We start from the raw sequence: 19077 nt of genomic DNA on the forward strand, positions 1-19077 counted from the left end.
AACATGACTTCCAGATACTGACTTCCAGTTAGTGTGACTTTACATTTACATGAGAAACAGATATCTCAAATTTGATTTCATTGTTATTTTATGATATTTTGTGATTAAAAACATCCTTTCAGAGACTTATGTGAGGAATTACAGATCCAAACCCGCATTTTTCTGGAGTTTATAGTTTGTGACCCTTTAGGCTCCTTTTTTTTCCTGCCCTTCCCCCAAACAGCTCTACTGATCTGCTCCTTCAGCATCCTGCTTCACTGCTCAGTGGTTCAATATTCAGCGTTTGTCGTGTCCTGTCTTTGTGCTGCTCTCACCTTTCCCTGACTCTAAAATATTCACCTTGCCATCAGCCTCTTGGCTATGGCTTAGCTGTCATTTCAGACAAGCTTATTATTTGCCCCTGCAGAAGCACTTCCTAAATTGTCCACAAAATACCCAGCAAATGACAACTCCCAAATGGACGATGAAGCCAGATGTATAGTTAAATACACATACAGTATATGCATTGATAATTCTTCATTTACGCAATTTGTTTCTCTGAAATGTTGTTTTTTTAATAGACTTTGCTTGTTTTTGTTTGCTCTTAGTATTTGAAGAACATTACACTGAATTGATTTGGATAAGCCAAGAAGGAAAAAAAGGTAAGAAATTTTGAGTCTAGACTACATCAAGTACAACTGAAATTTGGGTTTTTAGCTTCTTGTCTTGCTGTATGTTTCCTCACAGTACTGAGTAGACATCAGCCATGCAGTGCCGCTTTATAAACTCAACAGTACACTAACACTTTACATAGAATGCTGACCAATTGCTCCTGGATTTGAAAGTTCATTGATTGCTGGCTAGATGTCTCGTCTTAATCAGCCAATACTGTAGGTATCCCTCCATGTAATTTCATTTAAAAGTCATCATGATGTCTGCAATATTAGTTCTGGATGAAGGGCTATCATCTAGCAATCTGTAATAATAGAATTATTACAGATTGACAAAAAAGTCTTAATTTTGTATGTCAGTTGTGCTGAAGAGTTTAGCATTTTCAACCCAGAAATACAGCATCAAAATATTTTTCTGAGTATGAAATTCTCTCTTGTCTGAAACAATCAAAAACTCCATACAACAGTATTTTCATAACGATTAATCTGTTGATTATTTTCTCAATTAAGCAAACAATTGTTTGGTCTATAATTTCGTACAATAGTGAAAAAGACCCATCAGAATTTCCTAAAGCCCAAGATGATGTCTTCAAATTGCTTGTTTTGTAGTCTAAAACCCCAAAATATTAAGTTTTCAGTCACACATAGCAAAGAAAACCAGCCAATGCCCATGTTTGAAAAACCAGAATTGGAGAATTATCAGAATAGTTTTCTGTTGATCAACTAATTGATTAACACTCTACACAATAAATTATGGGGAATACATTTTTCAAGTAATGATAAGCCGCTGTCAGTTTTATCAGCATACGTGTGAAAATGAAGCAGATATTTGACAGTGTGTCTTATCAGGCAAAAACAGCAGGTGCAAATCATTCTATATGGTTCTTTGTAAGATATGTATGTGAGGTTTAGCCTAATTATACGTAAATATATATATATATATATATATATATATATTTCTTAATGAAGTAAGCCACTTTTAAGCTTCAAGAGCAGGATGACGGATAAGGTTGTTCATGAAAGTTACAACACTATCAAATAGTGTACTGATCTGGATATACAGTACGTATTTCGTCTTACATAATCATTTTGGTCTGTTTAGAAAATTATGTCAAAAGATTAAAGGTACTTTAACAAATCACCGTCCATTTTATATGTTTTTTATGAAAAAGTTATGTTTTTTCCCAAAGTGATACACAAATAACAATGATCAATATGTGTTTTATTATACAGTGGATGGTCGTAAACATTGGTCTTGAATAGAACAATCAAGTGTATGTCATGAAACATTGCTGCTGCTGGCAGTATATGAGACCATCAATGTAAATTATTTGACATTTTGATGCATAAAAGGCAAAACCAGTTTGTGTCTTGGCTGTTCAGGTTTTTACTCTCAGAGAATTAGAACAAGAACACTTGCTGTGTCCCACAACTGAGCACTAGCTGGAGTTTTGCTGTTTATTCATTTGGCAACAGTTTATTAGAATTTTTCTGTCTTTTTTTAATGAGGACATAATACAAACTAGCACAGTGAGCGACCACATAGATAGAACAACTACAAAAGTTTGGTTTGTTTGCATTTAAATGGTCTGAATCAAGAAGTTTATATACAATGCTGATATTCAAACCCCTGAATACTGGAGCTTCAAGTAAACAGTTGACTGTTCTGTACAATTGTCCATTATTCTATATATATATATATATATATGAGGTCAAATCAATTTCTATTACATATAAAATTTTCAGATTTATAAAGATATCCTTTAGAAGGCAAACCTGTGTCGGCAATCAAATAATTAAGGACATGCCTAACAAATAGAAATAAACAAAAACAATGCTTCCACAGTCCTGAGAGAGGTTTTTGGTCAAATGTATTGAACGTCACAATCATAATCTGTTATAAGATGTCAGAATCTTGAGGGTGTTGTTTGTCAGTGTGTGTAAAATACTGAAAGGTGACAAAAAAAAAAAAAAACGCTAGCATGACACCTCGCATTAACCTTTTAAACACAATTATGTCAAATAAATATGTGACAGAAAAGGGTTTTTTTTGTATGCACTAGAAAACACTTTCTGCAGCCCACACGTGTAAATGTTTATTGCTTGATCAATGAGGCCCAGCATTGAGAATGTATTAATGAGTCAAATTCACATGGATTATTTAAAACAATCTATTGATTGGCAAGACAATAAACAATTATACCGACATACTGTACAAATATAGAGATTTATAAATAGTTAAATAGAGCTTAACAGAAAAGCAAATAAATATATAAATAGATAAATAAATAAATAAATAAGTGTACATTTAAAAAACAAACAAAAAAAAGCATTGATTTGCCTTCAAAATCCAAGTGTGCCTTGTACTGTAGTTCAGTGTCAGCTGCGTTACCACACAGTGCCTTCGCTCATGTCTGAGGAGGGTTGTGACAGCTGGTTGGTGTATCCATTGTCACTGAGAGACAAAGTAGTGAAGGGTGTGCTGGGACCACACATCTCACTGGAGATGCTGTGCATTGAGCCTGGTCCATTAGGCTCTGGACTAGGTGAGTCTGCAGGATGGTGAGATACTGTGTCAGAGAAACACTGCACCTCTCCAGGACAGTGGTGCCCTGGATGGTGGTGGTCCAGGGCTCCTAATGGGGTACCAGCGGGGACAGAGGAGGGCACAAAGCCCAAGTCTGCTGGTGTCTGAGCCTGGGATGAAGGTGGGCCTTGGAAGTATTCATAATTCCCTCCTGAGCCATAGTATTCACCAGGATAATCTGTGTTTGTTAAAATAAAAATGAAAATCTGGGTTAGTGAAAGATACAGAATATCAGAAAATTAGCAAAATATATTAACAAAAAAATACATGAATGATAGTGAACAAATCAACCTTAATATTATATATAATATTATTATATTAATATTCTAATCTGTTCATTAAAGGACCATCAAGAGTAAATATCAAGAAAGTTATCAATCCTAAATCCCAGCACATAGCTCACCTCCATAATAAGAGAAGTGGCCAATCTCTCCTGTCTCTACTCTCTCTCCCAGCGCTCTCATCCTCCTCGGGCTGCGGAAGAACACGTGTCTCCGGGCGCTCAGCGCGCTCAGCTGCTTCATGCGTCTCTCTTTAGACCTCCGATTTTGAAACCAAACCTTAAGGACAAAATGAGAAAAAAAAACAAAGTCAACAAAAGGAGCAGCATGGATGACACAAAGAAGAAACGCCATCCTGTTAATATATGTCTATGCCTCGCAAGGCCATTAAAGTATCACGGCAAGCTGGCCTATTTGACAATATTTAGATTACTTTAAGATCAAAATGATGATATTTAGATTTCTTGAAGATAAAAATGCGATGAACTATACAATCACTGTAAATTCTGCCACAATGGAAATGGTTCAGGTCAAAAATATTAATAAGCTGTTTGGAATAAAGATTTTGTAAATGCGTAAAATCAATTCTTTGGCACGTGAAATGGTGTTTGTTTAGCCCCGTGAAACACAATTCGCTTGCAAAACATTTTTAAGTCAAAAACAATGCATCCACCCCCCCTCTTCGCCCCCAAGGGAAAGGAAAAAGGGAGCTTTTTAAAATGTACATGGACATCAGTGCCAAGTGAGTCCTGCTTTTAAGGGGTTTAGGAGCGCGATGGGAGTACAGATTAAGAAAACAAACCCCAGAAATTGGTTTGGAAAGCCTATCTGGAAGGAAAATCTGCAAAACATTAAGGACAAACTCCTTGAGGAAAAAATGATAAGAGCCAAGAGCCACAATTGCTTTCACTTATGTTCAGGCGTTTTGGCAGCGATTACGCTCTCAGTTTATTTCCTTTTTTGTGCGTTCTTGTGAAACTGTGTAACCTGTTTGACTGAAGTCATCGTGGTGGTGTCCTATAATGAATATAGGGCCTATTTGCCTTCCACAGTACCTGGATGACTCTCATGCTGAGGCCGGTCTCCCGTGAAAGCTGCTCTCGGATGTGTCTGGTGGGTTTCGGTGTGGCCGTGAAAGCCGCTTTCAGGGTCTCCAGCTGTTTGGCTTTTATGGTGGTCCGAGGCCCGCGTCTCTTCCCGACGGCGCTCTGCTCGTCATTCTCGTTGTTGCACACGTCTTTGTCAGACAAATGTCCAGTTTCAGAGTCCTTCCCGTCGTCCTGCGGGTCTTGGGAGTCTGGAGACAGACTGGGGTCGCTGCATGTAGTGACTGAGAGAAAGATATGCTGTATGTTAGCACAACATATATTTACGCTTCAGCATCTGAGAATCTCAATCATACCTGCAAAACCCACATGAAAAAACAAATATATGAGTTATAAATACAGCAGTAGATTTATGTCTGTACAATTAATTTTCTAAACGCTAAAAGAATTTTAAACTATTATATGGACTATAAAAACATGCCTGTTAGGGAATTATTAAAACTAAAAATAAAAAAATAATAATTACTAATAAATAATTTGAATAGAAAATCTAAAGAGCATATTTCCCCCTTTTTGACACTGAACACATGTCCATTGTCTTCATGGTCTCTGTTAAAATGAAATCACCTGAAAGCAGGATGGTGTCCTTCCCGTTGTTGTTTTGATAGTCCTCTTTACAAACGAACTTGAATTCATCCAGGATGTACAGTTCCTCTCCGGTGGACAGCTGCTTGTTGCACATCACACAGGTGAAACAGTTCAGGTGAAACACTTTGCTCTTGGCTCTGCGGACGAGATCACTGGGTAAAATCCCCTGGGCGCAACCTCCACACTTGGTCCCAAATCTCCTGTTCAAGAAGGAGAAGCAACAGTCAGAATAAAAATAATAATTCCCCATATATTTTTGGACTTATGTTTAGTGAATGGCTGTAATACAAATACAACCCAGCAGAACTATTTAACATATGAAACCAGGAACTGCTATTACCCGTTATTATAACTCTAGTTCAACTTTCATGATCAAACTAAACGTTAGTAGGCTAGATAATCTATAGCCCTGCTTTAATTACAATGTAATTACATAGAACATGAAAAAACAATATAATATACAATATAAATAGTGTAATTTAATCTCATTATGAGTGCAAACCCAGCATATCTATCACACGTGCAATTAGGGTTAATCCTAGTAGTGTAGCTGCAGCTGCTTTATTGTAATATAAAAAACGACGTATTTGCTTATACCATGCTTTCATGTTGTTTTTTGAACAGATTGTAAATAAACTTTGTCACATTTTTCAGATTTTCTTTTGATTCTCGAAAAAAAAAAGAAACTACATTCGCACATATGCAGCATAGCAGAAGTCCAGCAGTTTTAATATAGTCCCCATCAAAGTTTGGTGGAACCACAATCCATATTTTTTAACATTCACATTTGTTTTTCTGTTTTTCTACCTCACCTTGGATTTTCAAACTCCATATTTTCCATCCTCTGCTTTTTATTGGCTCAATAAATATTTCATTGCGACAACATTTGTATTTTCCTCTTTTACCCCCTTCTAAATTAATACCAAACTGCAAACACGTTGGATGCTTACCGAAAGAAGTCATTCTTACAGTACAGTTTCCCTTCTCGTGAAAAACACTTGTCTGTCAAACTGCATTTACATTCGCAGCACTGGACACATTTGATGTGCCATGGTCTGTCCAAAACTTTGAGCAAGAACCTATCAAGAATAGGCTTTTCGCAGCTGGCACACTGAAGCATTGTCTGGAGTTATTCCCAGCCCAGTGAGAGGAATATACAGTATAGCTACTCTGTTTGTTTTTCCCTCCAATGTCCCGGTCACCTCGGTGTTGACTTGCTCGAATGTTCTTGTATGATCCAGGAAATCAAATGTATCCAAAAGAACCTGAATAATTATAACATCATCCGTGAGATTAAATGCAGCTCTTCTGTTCCAGAGGACAACAATCCACATCTGGCCAACAGCTCCGAACAACAGGTCAACTGTTGAAAGAAATTGGCAGACAGCATTTCTGAAACAAAATTATTGACTGGAGAACCTAACGGGCCCATCAAGATGATCCGATATGCGCGATTTTATGGGTAAGCTCAGAAAATAATACCCATTAGTGACTATTACACCAACTCACTGCTGCCCGATATATCCTGAGCGGTGTCTAAAGTAGAGAAAAAATAACGACGAAATGCTGTCGGCGCGCTCAACCTTGTCATTAGTGTCCCATTTTTTCCTCTGATGTGATCTCAGGCTGAGAGAAGCGTTGTAATGATCGCACCTCTTAAAGCGCAGCCAATTGCCTATTAAGAAATCTGTGACGTCAGCTCCAGGAAAAAACCTATGAGCAGCCTTTTTCATTTCACTCCACCACATGCACCTCAGCATTGTGCAAAGGAAAGCAAAAAATATCAGGATTATAAAATTAAATAAAACGCATAAGTGCCATGAATTAAAACTGAGCTGGACTCACATAAAGTTTTCAACCTCAAAATTAAAAAAAAAAAAACCTGTCTGTGAAGGACGTTGTAAAAAGAGAAAGGAGAACTTTGCATAAAGAGACATTAATGCAAATTTTAGTTAAATTAGATAATTTAAAAAAATAAACCAAGGGAAGTTTGAGAAAGTTTGAGAAACTATTAAATATAATTAATCTTCCACCCTCTAACATCATTACAATTTTCTTTTTTTTTTTTTCTTTATGCCGGATCAGCTTGCCAGTATCAAGGATAAACTACTGAGGGCCGATGATGACATCATATGAATAAATCATCATATATATTTGCGAAAAAAGCTGGGTTTTCTGAGAGAATAGAGTGGCAGATGACAAATGTCAGTACAGGCCTAACCCTGCAGTATGGAGAGGAAGAGGACCCGTGGACGTGTTGAAGCCTTCTACACAGATTAATGTTGTGTCCCAGCATTATTCTTCATTTTGTTTGAAAGGACAAGGATCACTAATGGTTATAATCTCTAGCGATAGGCTGTCTCTCTTATAGATGTTATCTCACTCTGCTGGTGCACTGGTGACGGAGATAGCGCGTTTCCCATACAGGCTCCCAGCTCTGTGAGTCCCTGATATCGAAGCTTCCGACACTATAAAATTGAACTTGAGGGAAGGAGTTGCATTTTTTTTTGTTTGTTTGTTTGTTTTATTATGGGTTTAGCTAATAGTATTCAGCTTAGAAATGTATTGTCAATTTATTTATTTGACAGCTGATTTTTAGGGTATATAAAAAAAGAATGGGAGAAATAAAAAGAGTAAAAGGTGTTGGTTGCCCATGTGTCTCCATGTCTCTGCCTATCTCTTTCTAATGTTTATTTATAGCAGTTTATATTAAGCAGTTACCAAAACAAATCAACCACTTAATTAAAATCAATCAGTCAAACAAATAAAAATATGGAAAAGGGTAATCTATCTAAACGTGATCCTAAATCTCAGAAATGAATATTGAATATTCAAATATATATATAAAAAAGATTTATTTCCCTTCTGAAAGGAAACATGATAATCAGTTTTTGTTTCAGTTGTTCAGTTTGTTTGTTAACAGGAGAAAATTGCAAAACTGAGGATACTGCAATCAAAGACCCAAGCATACGGTTTTTATTAAAGTAAAACCCATAACCCAAACTCATAACAATTTTAAGATCATTGTATTAGATAAAAATGAGCTCTTCTAAACTCTAAATTGCCAGTGGGCTCACATATCCTGAAGTATATTTTGACAATGTGCCACAAGTCTGAGGATGGTTACTCTGAGATTATTCTTTAAGCACCATGGACAGCACCTTGATGCACTCATGAATGCTTTCAGTACTTAAATAAATAAAACAGCATGATAGCATGAGCAAAATACAAGGTAACCTGTGACCAAAATAATATATGCAACCTTGCACCTTGCATGTTTTGGTGAATTATTTAAGAGTAAACTTTTATACTGTCAGTCACAATTGCCAAAAAAGGTAGAATTTAATCACATTGCCACTGTAAATATACCCAAGAGGCTACATGTTTGGTTTTAAATCCTTCATTCACACCCACCTGTGCTGCTTGCATCCCTTTATGTAAACTTTGAAAAATGATGGTGTACAAATCCTGCATAATGTCACTGTAAGTCTATCCTGAGATTTATAATGTGTTGTCATGTGAGAAAAGTAGAAGTACTACTAATAATAATTAGAATAAATGCTCAAGACTTCTTTCACATCTATTGTGATCTGTTAATGAACAGACCAGAGGGGGAGAGTAATTATCTCCCTGGTATACTAAGTGTGAGTTGTTTGGACAAGTGTCTCCTTCTGTGTTTGTGTTTCTCCATGAGAGGTGTTGATTAGAAGCCTGGCCCAGTGAGCTGGCCCCCAGCTCCACTCCAACACACAAGAGGTCTCTGTGCAGCACTGGAATCTGGCAGGGTGCGCACTGTTTGTTTTGGAATGAAAAAAAAGCATGTCATTAGTGTTTGTTAATTGTAGCTAATTGGCCCTAACGAGATGAACGGCCCACCCACTGGGACCATTCATACAAATAATTTGTAGAAAACAAAATTAATTACTAGATGCTAATTAAGGTCAATTAAAGCTGATTAGGCAGTGGTGGAATGGGAAAGTTATAGACAGGATGAAAATACCTGGCAACACATAACATAACATGACAAACATAATGTATTTGGCAGCTCACAGAGCTCCCTACTGTGAAACAGGATCGTCTTTACTCCCCATATGTTGAATGCAGCTTAACAGAAGTGTCCATTGTTCAATCACAATCTCACTTCAGGATATCCATGATAACTGCTTAACTAGGAAAATACTAGGATGAGGAATACACTAAGCAAAAGTTCAATCAAGAAGACTCATTGCCAGCCACACTTCTTTTCTCCATCCTATCTCATCAGTTTAAAGTCAATGATGCAATTTGTGCCCAGTTTTACTATTAAAGTAAGACTAAAACTATGTATTTTCATACTTGCATTAATAATACAGAGAGGTGTTTATAATATTTAGTCTACCCTCAAATGTGTTGGAACAAAATATGAGAAACAACTCTGTATAATGCAGTACAATGTAACAGCATTAAAAACTAAAGCATGCAAAATGAACAAAAAAGTGAAACAAAATCTCTAAAAACTTAACCTGGGATTTATTAGACTCCACCAGTTTTTATGAGGTGGACCTAATAAACTGGCAACTAAGTATATGTGGTAAAGCACATCTGCAGTTGGCGTTGAGCAAAGGTTAATATCCACTTCTGGCAAAGGATCATACCACCTGCATCTTCTCTGCTCTGAGCCAACTGACATCAAAGCCTTCATACTTTTTTAGAGCTGAGAAGTGGGACAGCTTGGTTTGACATTTACGGCGCACAGCATACAACACACAGCTATTATCTTTGAGCAACCTGTGCTTGAATGAATTAGCATAACACAGAAGTGCAAGGGAGATATAGAGGGGCTGTCATACAGTGTGGGCATGTTGTGCTTAAAAAATCAATTCTGGTTATTACCCATTTGATATTAGCAGTGGTGAATATGGTGGGCTGAGGTTCAAAAAGTCAAGTTTAAAAGTCACAAAATGTACACTCCGCCAGAAAGGTAGCTTCTTCACACATCATATCACAATCAAATCAGGTATTTTATGCAACCTAATCAGTCTACACTGATAAATTGATATTATTGATGGTCTTCACTGACAGCTGTACCAATAGTGATTCAGAGAGCGTGGGGATAATTCTCCCAAACTACAGTATGTCCTAAAGCCTCCCAGAGAGAGTAGTCTATATTAAGTTAATGTAAAAACTCCCTTGTGTATAATCAAACAACTATTGTGGATAGAGAGAATTCAATCCTGCTGATCATGGGTCTTTCCTGTTAGAACACAGAACAATATTAAAAATCGTTGCCGATTCATTAATGCTGCACTGAAGCAGCAAGACGGTCGTTTTCATGCGCAATACTTTTAGATTATCGAGAGCTGGTAAAAACGATTGCAGCGGCGAGTGGTGGGGTTCAAGCAGTATCGCGTTGTTTGCATGAGTGAGTGCGAGGTGTGAGGAAGAGTATAGGCAGAGCAAAGGGGAGACGGAATGGGAAACCTACCCCATGCCAGGGGAGAGAGAGAGAGAGACAGAGAGAGAGAGAGAGTGATCTGCCTGAGGGGCCGCTCAGTGAGAGGGCCCAAGGGACAGAGTGCCCACGGCTCTGGTGATGATGGTGATTGATGTAGGCACAATTCAGACACCCCAGACACTGCAGCAAATTAAAAGGCTATTTTGTAAAGTTGTAAAGGAGCAGAATGGCAGAGGGGACTGATGATCCCCCACCCCCCTTCCTCCCTTTCCCTTCCTCAGCTCTGTCACACCATCAGCTTCTGTTTAGTTTCCTTGGTGTCATCGGTCCCTTAGGGGGGTGAGCTATCACAAACCTTTCACGCTCACTCATACTGGATACACCACTGATGCTGCTTGTGCACATATGGGAGTGTGTATGAGTGTGTGCATGTGTGGAAGGATGGTAAATATGGATCCATGCACCAGAGAAGCACTGTTAGGCTATCTATAAGTCGGTAGATGAAAGTCAACAAGTAAATATTGATGAAACATCCATGGGGAAAACTCATAGTGTGAATATTCTCAACTGTCAAGAGGGAAAGCAGCAGTGTTTCCTCCCTCTTCTATGCATTAGTTCCTTATCTGTACATGATTTACAAATCATTTATCCTCAATTTGAATTTAATTGACCCAGCTGACCTGAGGATGCACCCGTTGCTGGGTGTGTGTCCTGCCTGGGAGCAGCGTGTGTGTGTGTGTGTGTGAGTGTGGGGAGAGGAGATACAGAGACAGACTGTGTTAGGCTATAGGCAGAGCAGCCTTTGGGGAGGACGACTCACATGCCAGGGGTCAAACCAGTGTCAAGTGGGAAGATAGGCCAGCTGAGCTGCCTTGGCCCACGCTTTGTGCTCATCAATGCAGCTGCCGTCAGTTATCAGGAGTGTTTGCAAGGGGAGGCACAGTGGGCCGGGGGTGGGGCTCAGGCTGCGTTGACAGAAAGGAGCATGCTTGTGTGTAAAGTTTGGGGGAAGTGGAGGGGCAGGAGACGGGGGATTGTTGGAGCTTGGGGGCATATGGTCGTCCTACCCGAGGAAAAGAGCTCTCTTCCACAAACACATGCCAAGTCTCTCATATGCGGGTCACCTGCCTCACATAGGCTGCCCAGAAGAAACATTTGAAATTGTTTTTTTCAAACAAACAATTAAGAATAAAAGTTCTAAATGTACAGGATAGTCAACAATTCCTGTATATCTGCGATATTGTGAAATTTTAGTCATATTCTCAACACAGAAGACAAATACTTGGATTCTTTTTATACACAACGAAAAGTTGAACAGATAGTCAGCATCAACATGCTGAAACTCCACATTTATGATAATAAATAATTAATAATTATACTAATAATGGTAAGATGAATTAGGATAAGAAAAAGAAACTAAATTAGATAGTCTGAAATGAAACTCATTAATGTGGCTGCTGTGATCTCAGTCTGAGGTGATATTTTTCCGGCTGGAGTGAAGATCCTTGATTTTCAGACCTAGCAGACCCGGGTGAGGTATAATCAGCCCTATTGCAGTAGGGTCACGACTCTTGGTGGAACGGTTCGACTGGCCTATAGCAGCTTATCACCTGCTCCCACGCTGCCCAGTCCATCCGCTGAATACTGACAACAAGGAGGGATGGGGAGGGGGGCACTGTATGAATTGATCTGCACTCCCACAGATATGTCCCGCTAAGAGGTCACTGAGACTGTGTATTATGTACACTGGCGAGTCAATAGGAAAATATTAGCCAAACAGCTTAACAGAGAGGGGAGTGAGGGGGACACAGACACCACACGCATGAAAGGATGCACGCGTGTGTCAGACACACATCCCGGTCTGCTTCCCCCGGTGCATCTGTCAGTCTCTGATCTCTGAGTTGTATGCAAGCAGGGGAGTCATGGATGCAACATTAGAATAAGAGTGGACTGCAGGAGTGCCGCAGACAGACTGTGTCCTGATGCTGCCGCCCACCCTTGTCTTTTCAGCTGGGCCTTCTCATGCTCACCCTTTCATTCCAGCAGCTCTTTGGGACTGGGCTCGTCCCAATGCACAAAGCAGATGGGCGTTTCACAAAGGGCCCAGCTTCTTGGCAAGCTGGTGTCCTACATGGCTGATTACACCTAAATACCAAACCAAGAATTGATACAGTGGCTCATGGTCACTTTGTGCAATGGGGTTACAGGGCCAACATAAAAAAACAAAAGATAATGTTGGTTGAAACCTGTTTGTATTGTTGGCAAAAATTCATAAATACTACTAACTTTTAGGAGATGCTGGAGGATTTGAGATGTATACATATCAACAGTAGAAACAAACATGCAAACATGAACATTTTCATATTTTATTTGCTAAAACATAATTTTATGTTGGATGGATAATCTGTATTCGACAATACTTTGATACGGTATCATTTCTCTGTTGTGTGGGGAATATAGGCGCTTCACACCTCCAATCCAAGATTATAATTATACCATAGAGCTGTGGTGACAGAGCATGTACTGGCTGAATACACATAAAATTACACTTTTGATGCTTTTAGAAAGAAATGCAAATACATACAGAGTGACTTACAGGGAGAGACTGACCAATAGAAAAACATAAAGACAAGATTTTTTTTTTCACAGTTTGTAAGATGTTTTATACAGGTATAGACGGAGGGTAAATCTAACTAAACTCAGATTCAACACGTATTATTCAACACTTATTCAACACCTTCATGAGTAAGTATCAAGACTGGGAGCCTTTAATCAAATTATCACTCAGTCAAAGCATCACATGGTCACAATTGACATCACCATTGTCATAACTCTCCTTTTTTACTATATTGAATGCATTGCATGAATTGCATAGATTAAATAACAATCCATGCATTGTAAATTACTTCTTACTGATTATCAAACTCTTTATTTTCAATACACCTGTTGATTTACAATAAAGTTATTTCAATTAAATATACAATGCATTGTCTATAAAACTATATTGCATAAGCATAAACATACACGTTTCCCTGTAGGGCTGTGAGCAGTGTTTCTTTCTCAAATCCAGTTTCCCCCCTTCTCCCTGATAGTATGTGTGTGTGTATGAGTGTGTGTGTGTGTGTGTGTGTGTGTATGTGTGCATCCACATGTCCATTCTCATCTGAGGCTGTGCATGTGCACATAAGATAGAGAGGAACATAAAGAAGGGAGTGAGTACATGCCTGTAGCCAGACTATCCACATTTTTCATCAACATAAAAAAAAACAAACCAGGCTTCTTATCAGCAGCTGTGTCCTTTCCTTCCTCTCAGACTGCCCTCCCATCCCTGTCTGGCCTCCCAGATATGCTAATCGCTATGTAAGAATATCCTGTTGGATAATTACCATACATTACCCTGTGCTCATCTCCGGATTAATTCTTCATGTGCATAATCGCATTTGGGCTTCTTTTCCAGCCCAATGTTAAAGGTGAAAATTGGGTAAATACAATTTATACTGATCGAACATTATGGTATGGAATGTGTTAGCAGCTCTTACCTCCAGGATATTGTCTGCAGACTGAGATGACTGAATTAAGAGGATTATCTCTTCAGTCATAAACTGCCTTGACTGCTGCTGGATCTTAGAGAGTTGTAATACTGCCACCAAAGGCTGTTTTCAATGGTGCATTACCCTTTGTTATTTGATGGTTTTATATTCATTTGTATATTCATGTTTTGTATTAATTTCATACAGTGCAACTGTTGACACAAAAATGCTAATTATAGCATGAATTAAGCTTTTGTTGTTTATCTTTTTGTTTATATCAGCAGTACGACTTTACAAATTAATATTTTAGAATTGCTATCATTTTTCTTAAAGTATTAATTTGACTCTCTAAGAAGATACAATTGGCATGAAATAATAAATATTTAAATGCTGAATTTCAATCTTATTACACTTATTACAGCAATTTATTTCAAGATCTGACTAAGTTTTAAAATAACATTGTTGGATTCGAAACTGACCTGCTTTCCAAATCACTCATAGACATTTAATTGAATATGTTCTGAAAATGTAGCTGAAAATGTGTCTGGCTTATAGACTGATCAATGCATTCTTGTCACATGATGCTACAACTGGAACCATCCCCTTATTGACAGCCCCTCCTATTTTTATATCTCATTTGAATATATTGAGTCGGCCATCTGTAAGCCATTTATCTACATCAAAAAGCCGTTAGAATTGCCGTCTCCTCCCCCTGGCCCGGCCCCCAGCCCAGTCGGCACACACAAATCAACACATGCGTGCGTATGTTGTTACATGTAAAAAATACACACACACACACACAGACACAGACACACACACACACAGTCGTGTCTCCATCAGTTCAGAGGACATTACATTGACTCAGATTAATTTCCTGGAGACTTATCCTAACCCTAACCATAACCACTACTTGCCTAACCCTAACATAACCCTAGTCTTACTTTAACTTTAAACCAAGTCTTCACTCTAAAGTTAATGATTCAAATTAGGGAGACGAGTCTCCACAACATGACTGTGTAAACAGATTTACATCCGCACAATGTGAGGAATACCTGGACCACACACACACACACACAGGACAAAACATCTGCCTGATATTCACCATTATCCTTATCCATGGACATAGGAAGCTTTTTTAATATGATCCTTCTGACAACTGATGTCTATGTCTCTGTCTGCAGAGCTTTCAAAAAAGACCTGCTGGGGCGGTTGCACACATGACCCTTGTGAACAAAACATAAAGGCACTATTACAAGAGTAATGACCAAATTTAACAGTTTGCCTCAGTACACCTGGGTTCCAGACAAGGACCGTATATTTCCACTGACAGTCCAACATCTCTGCAGTGCGCAGCCAAGTAGAACTGAACTGGCAGGGTCAATATCCCTGGAGAGAGAGAGAGAGACAGGAGTGCTGATGTAGTGTATTTGTGGGTTCTCATTTGTGGCTGCATAAAAGCCCAGAGGGCACAGAGAGAGAACAACGCACTGAAGTCTCTTAATTCTCACAACTCTGGAATGAGACGGTAGTCAGCAGTGTTGAAAGCAGTACAACAGGAGTTTCATCAGGAACTGGTGGGGTAAAGTGGACAGTTCCCTCATGCTGGGGGGCTCATTTTCAGCGTTTCTGGATTTTTCTGGCTTGCTGGATCTTGTGCATTGAATGTACAGTTCCATATTAACATTGTTATGTGGGGGCAGAGCAGGTGAGTGCAAGTGCAGACACTCAGAAGCAAAGAGACAGGGACATAGTTGGACAAGGTATTTATTACGAGGAGGGGAGAAATGGGATGCAGGCCTGGGGAAGCTCGGACTTGTAGCTTGGAAACTGGGGCTGGGGCTTGGGCTGGAAGTTGGGCAGGGAAGCAGGGCTGACGAGACAAGAAACAGGAGACAGGGACTGGAGACAGAGCAGACGGGTCTGCAGGGAACAGGAGACAGGGACTGGTGGCTCAGCAGGCCCAAAGCTCGCAGACTGGGAGACAGGTTGATGGCTAGCAAGCTGGATACACCCAAACTGGAGGATAGTCACACAAGACACAGGATTGGAGCTAGCTGACAAACTGCTTGACTGCTCCAGGGAGGAGTTGGGAGACTCTGAGGAAACACAGGAGGTTGGAATGGTGGGCCTGGGAGGAACAGGGTTAAAAGTGACTTTCCATCAGCTGGGACTGAGGCTTGAGCTGGAAGCTGGGAGGAATGGGGGTTAATATCAGGGAAGCAGGGCTGTCACGAGGGACTGGAGACAGAGCAGAAGGGACTGCAGGGACAAGACGAGGAACAGGAGACAGAGACCGGAGACAGAGCAGACAGGACTGCATGGAACAGGAGACAGAGTTAGACTAGGAAAACAGGCAACATCAAAGTAACATGACAAAAGCAGGAGAAATGGCTTGACACATAGACTGACTGGTGCAGAGGCTACAATCTGGCAGTGTGGATCTGGCAGAGCTGAGTACAAGTAGAGGTCTTGATTATAGAACGGGTTGCAGCTGGCGGGGCTCTGCTCTGACTCCAGCACACCTGTCTCCACTCACAAAATCATACACACAGGGAGAGAGAGGGAGAGAGCGACCGAGGAAGTGGCAACAGGTAAGGAGACACAGAACTGTGGCAGGAATTGTGACAAACATGAAAAAAAAAAACAGAGAGAGTGTTTTTGATATTAAAATCTTTGTATTTCAGGCAACATGAGCTGGATAATTGTCTGCTGATGTCAGTGAGCAGCAGCTGCTTTAATAGCCAGGAGAGCCTGAGGCAGAGCCAGAAGTCCCCGTTCAATCCCTGCAATGCTAATGTGCTAATCTGTTTTCTTCCAGCATGCCCTGGGGCTTTACACAGCATTATGGCCACAAAATAGTTTTTACATTGAATTAGTTAATTGGTCACACGACAGGGAGGGGCAGGTAAATGTGTTAAAAAGAACTTCTGAATGACATTCAAAGAGATGCGTTAAGCTTCACACCGTGTTGCTGTGTCTATGTGCTGCGTGAAATATGATCCTGTAAGACAATGCCAACTGCTATTTGAGGAAAATGGTTACACCATCACAAAATCAGAAATCAATTACATGATGGTTATTTGTCTGTTAAATAAAAAAAAAAAGAAATCAGTTTAGATGACAGTATGTAATTAGATTTTTTTTGTGCCAGAGTCAGTGGGGCAGTGAGAGTCAGGAGGGAATGCACAGAGGAAGGTGCTAATGGACACAGTAGAGCAGCTGATCACAGCTCTGAGTGTCTGTCAGCCGAATGCTTCTTGCCTCTTGAATAAGACATATGCTCATAACAAAACACATCTCAAATGTAGCTCGGGCACCCTCACTGCTCTCCGAACAACATTGTTTCACACTATAAATTATCTGAAGGAGCTAAATCACTTCACTTTTCTTGTATGTTATGTTCAGTCAGGTACTTTGTCTACTCACTGTGAGAACACTGTAATTTTCAATACAAATTCAGATCTATTATGATAGTCAACTACTTACAGAAGAAAAATAATTGTACTGTATGTTCTAATCAAATAGCAACTGGGGGTGAATACAATTAGTGAAGCCCTATTTAACTTTACATGATCTTAACCTGAATTCTGAAATCTGACATGATGAAAAAACTGATAAACTCATTTCCACTGATTGGTCTTATGTATCTGAGACACCACCACCATTGCTACATCACCATGCCAACTATTTGTCCAAACAGCCTCATCAATGCAGATGTTACATTTGCTATGTCAATAAAGCTATTTGCCAGCAATTGATCAGTTTCAAGCTCCTGGTTCCCACGAGGGCATGAGTGAGAATCAGAGAGAGAGACCAGCAGAAGGAACGAGAATCGTTGATTCTTTACCCCTGACCCCAGATAATATCACTGGACCTGTGATCAGCTCTTCACAGGGGCCTAGCTGCATCTCACCTATTGGCTCCTCTCTCTGGAGATAGTGAGAGATAAAAGAAGCCATGACACCGTACTCCCTCATCAGGAGTAGTCAGAGATCAAAATCAAAACACTGGGGAGAAAGAAGGCCTACCAGTCTCTGAATATTGCAGCGCTGATGTCAGAGTTGATCCACTCTTCTGCATTCATCAAGAACAGTACTATTACTTGGGACTATGCTTTTTTCTGTTCTGGCTCAAGCATGAGCTAGGTGATCAAGCATAACACTACTTCTCCCCAGAATGCTTTTGGGTATCTTCCCTGTGGGTGAAAAGGAAGACGTATATGTCAGCTGAACAAAGCTTTCCTTTTCTTTTGAAAGGAGAGGGAAAAATCAATGACTATCTCTACTTTGTGGAGACACAATCAATTTTGTGTGGGTCTTATCCTCTCAATGGAGATGAGGGAACAATAATGGAATATGGTCATTTCAGGGTCACAGCAGACTCTGGGTGCTGGCCTGCGGTTGAGGTGTTTATGTTGGATCTTGAGTGTCGTGTCGTGTATTGATTTCTTTCATCCTCTGTGTCTCCAGGAACCTGGGCTCTTTTAAATATACAGGGGGCAAATGATCACTTCATGGCTGCTCAACTTTATGTCTCTTCGTAGTCTTAGGAGACCTGACAACTGCTGTATTCTCCTTCTTTTGAAAAAAATTCTCTGCCCAGAGCTTAAGAATGTTCCAAAACAAGTATACACTCATTTTCCATGGGTTTCCCCATTTTGAAGAGCTGAGGAATCTGAAAGGACTTTAAATTCAATACTCCTCATCAGTTCAGGAAAATAGTATCCACTTAATTTTGATTAATGTCACATCATCAGTTGAATCAGTACAAATTTGAAAACCCCAAATTTTCATCTTATGTCTAATTATTAAAAAACAAAACAAAATAAATATATAAATATATGAGTTTCCACCTCAAAACGACACAATATTTCATGATTAGTTGGTATGTCGTGAATGGTG

The 19077-nt window shown here is 39.6% G+C and overlaps 1 protein-coding gene across 1 annotated transcript; it reads right to left on the bottom strand.

Annotated features, from left to right (window-relative positions):
* Positions 1-1899: 1899 nt before the first annotated feature.
* Positions 1900-6826, bottom strand: LOC137194999 (LIM/homeobox protein Lhx1-like). The gene is made up of 5 exons (XM_067607080.1): positions 6163-6826; positions 5192-5412; positions 4574-4848; positions 3641-3797; positions 1900-3415 (listed from the first exon to the last, which is right to left on the bottom strand). Exons 1-5 carry the CDS (start codon positions 6330-6332, stop codon positions 3039-3041), a joined length of 1200 nt encoding a protein of 399 aa, XP_067463181.1. The 5' UTR covers positions 6333-6826; the 3' UTR covers positions 1900-3038.
* Between the last annotated feature and the right edge of the window lie 12251 nt (positions 6827-19077).

This window comes from Thunnus thynnus, chromosome 13 (genome assembly GCF_963924715.1).
Source record: "Thunnus thynnus chromosome 13, fThuThy2.1, whole genome shotgun sequence".
NCBI lineage: Eukaryota > Metazoa > Chordata > Actinopteri > Scombriformes > Scombridae > Thunnus > Thunnus thynnus.

Excerpts from the sequence above, each read along its gene's own strand:
- LOC137194999 (XM_067607080.1), bottom strand. The coding sequence starts at position 6,332 with ATGCTTCAGTGTGCCAGCTGCGAAAAGCCTATTCTTGATAGGTTCTTG. Across the intron at positions 4,849-5,191 it reads GGACACCATCCTGCTTTCAG|TCACTACATGCAGCGACCCC; the intron begins GTGATTTCATTT and ends TCTTTCTCTCAG. Across the intron at positions 3,416-3,640 it reads CCACTTCTCTTATTATGGAG|ATTATCCTGGTGAATACTAT; the intron begins GTGAGCTATGTG and ends TAACAAACACAG.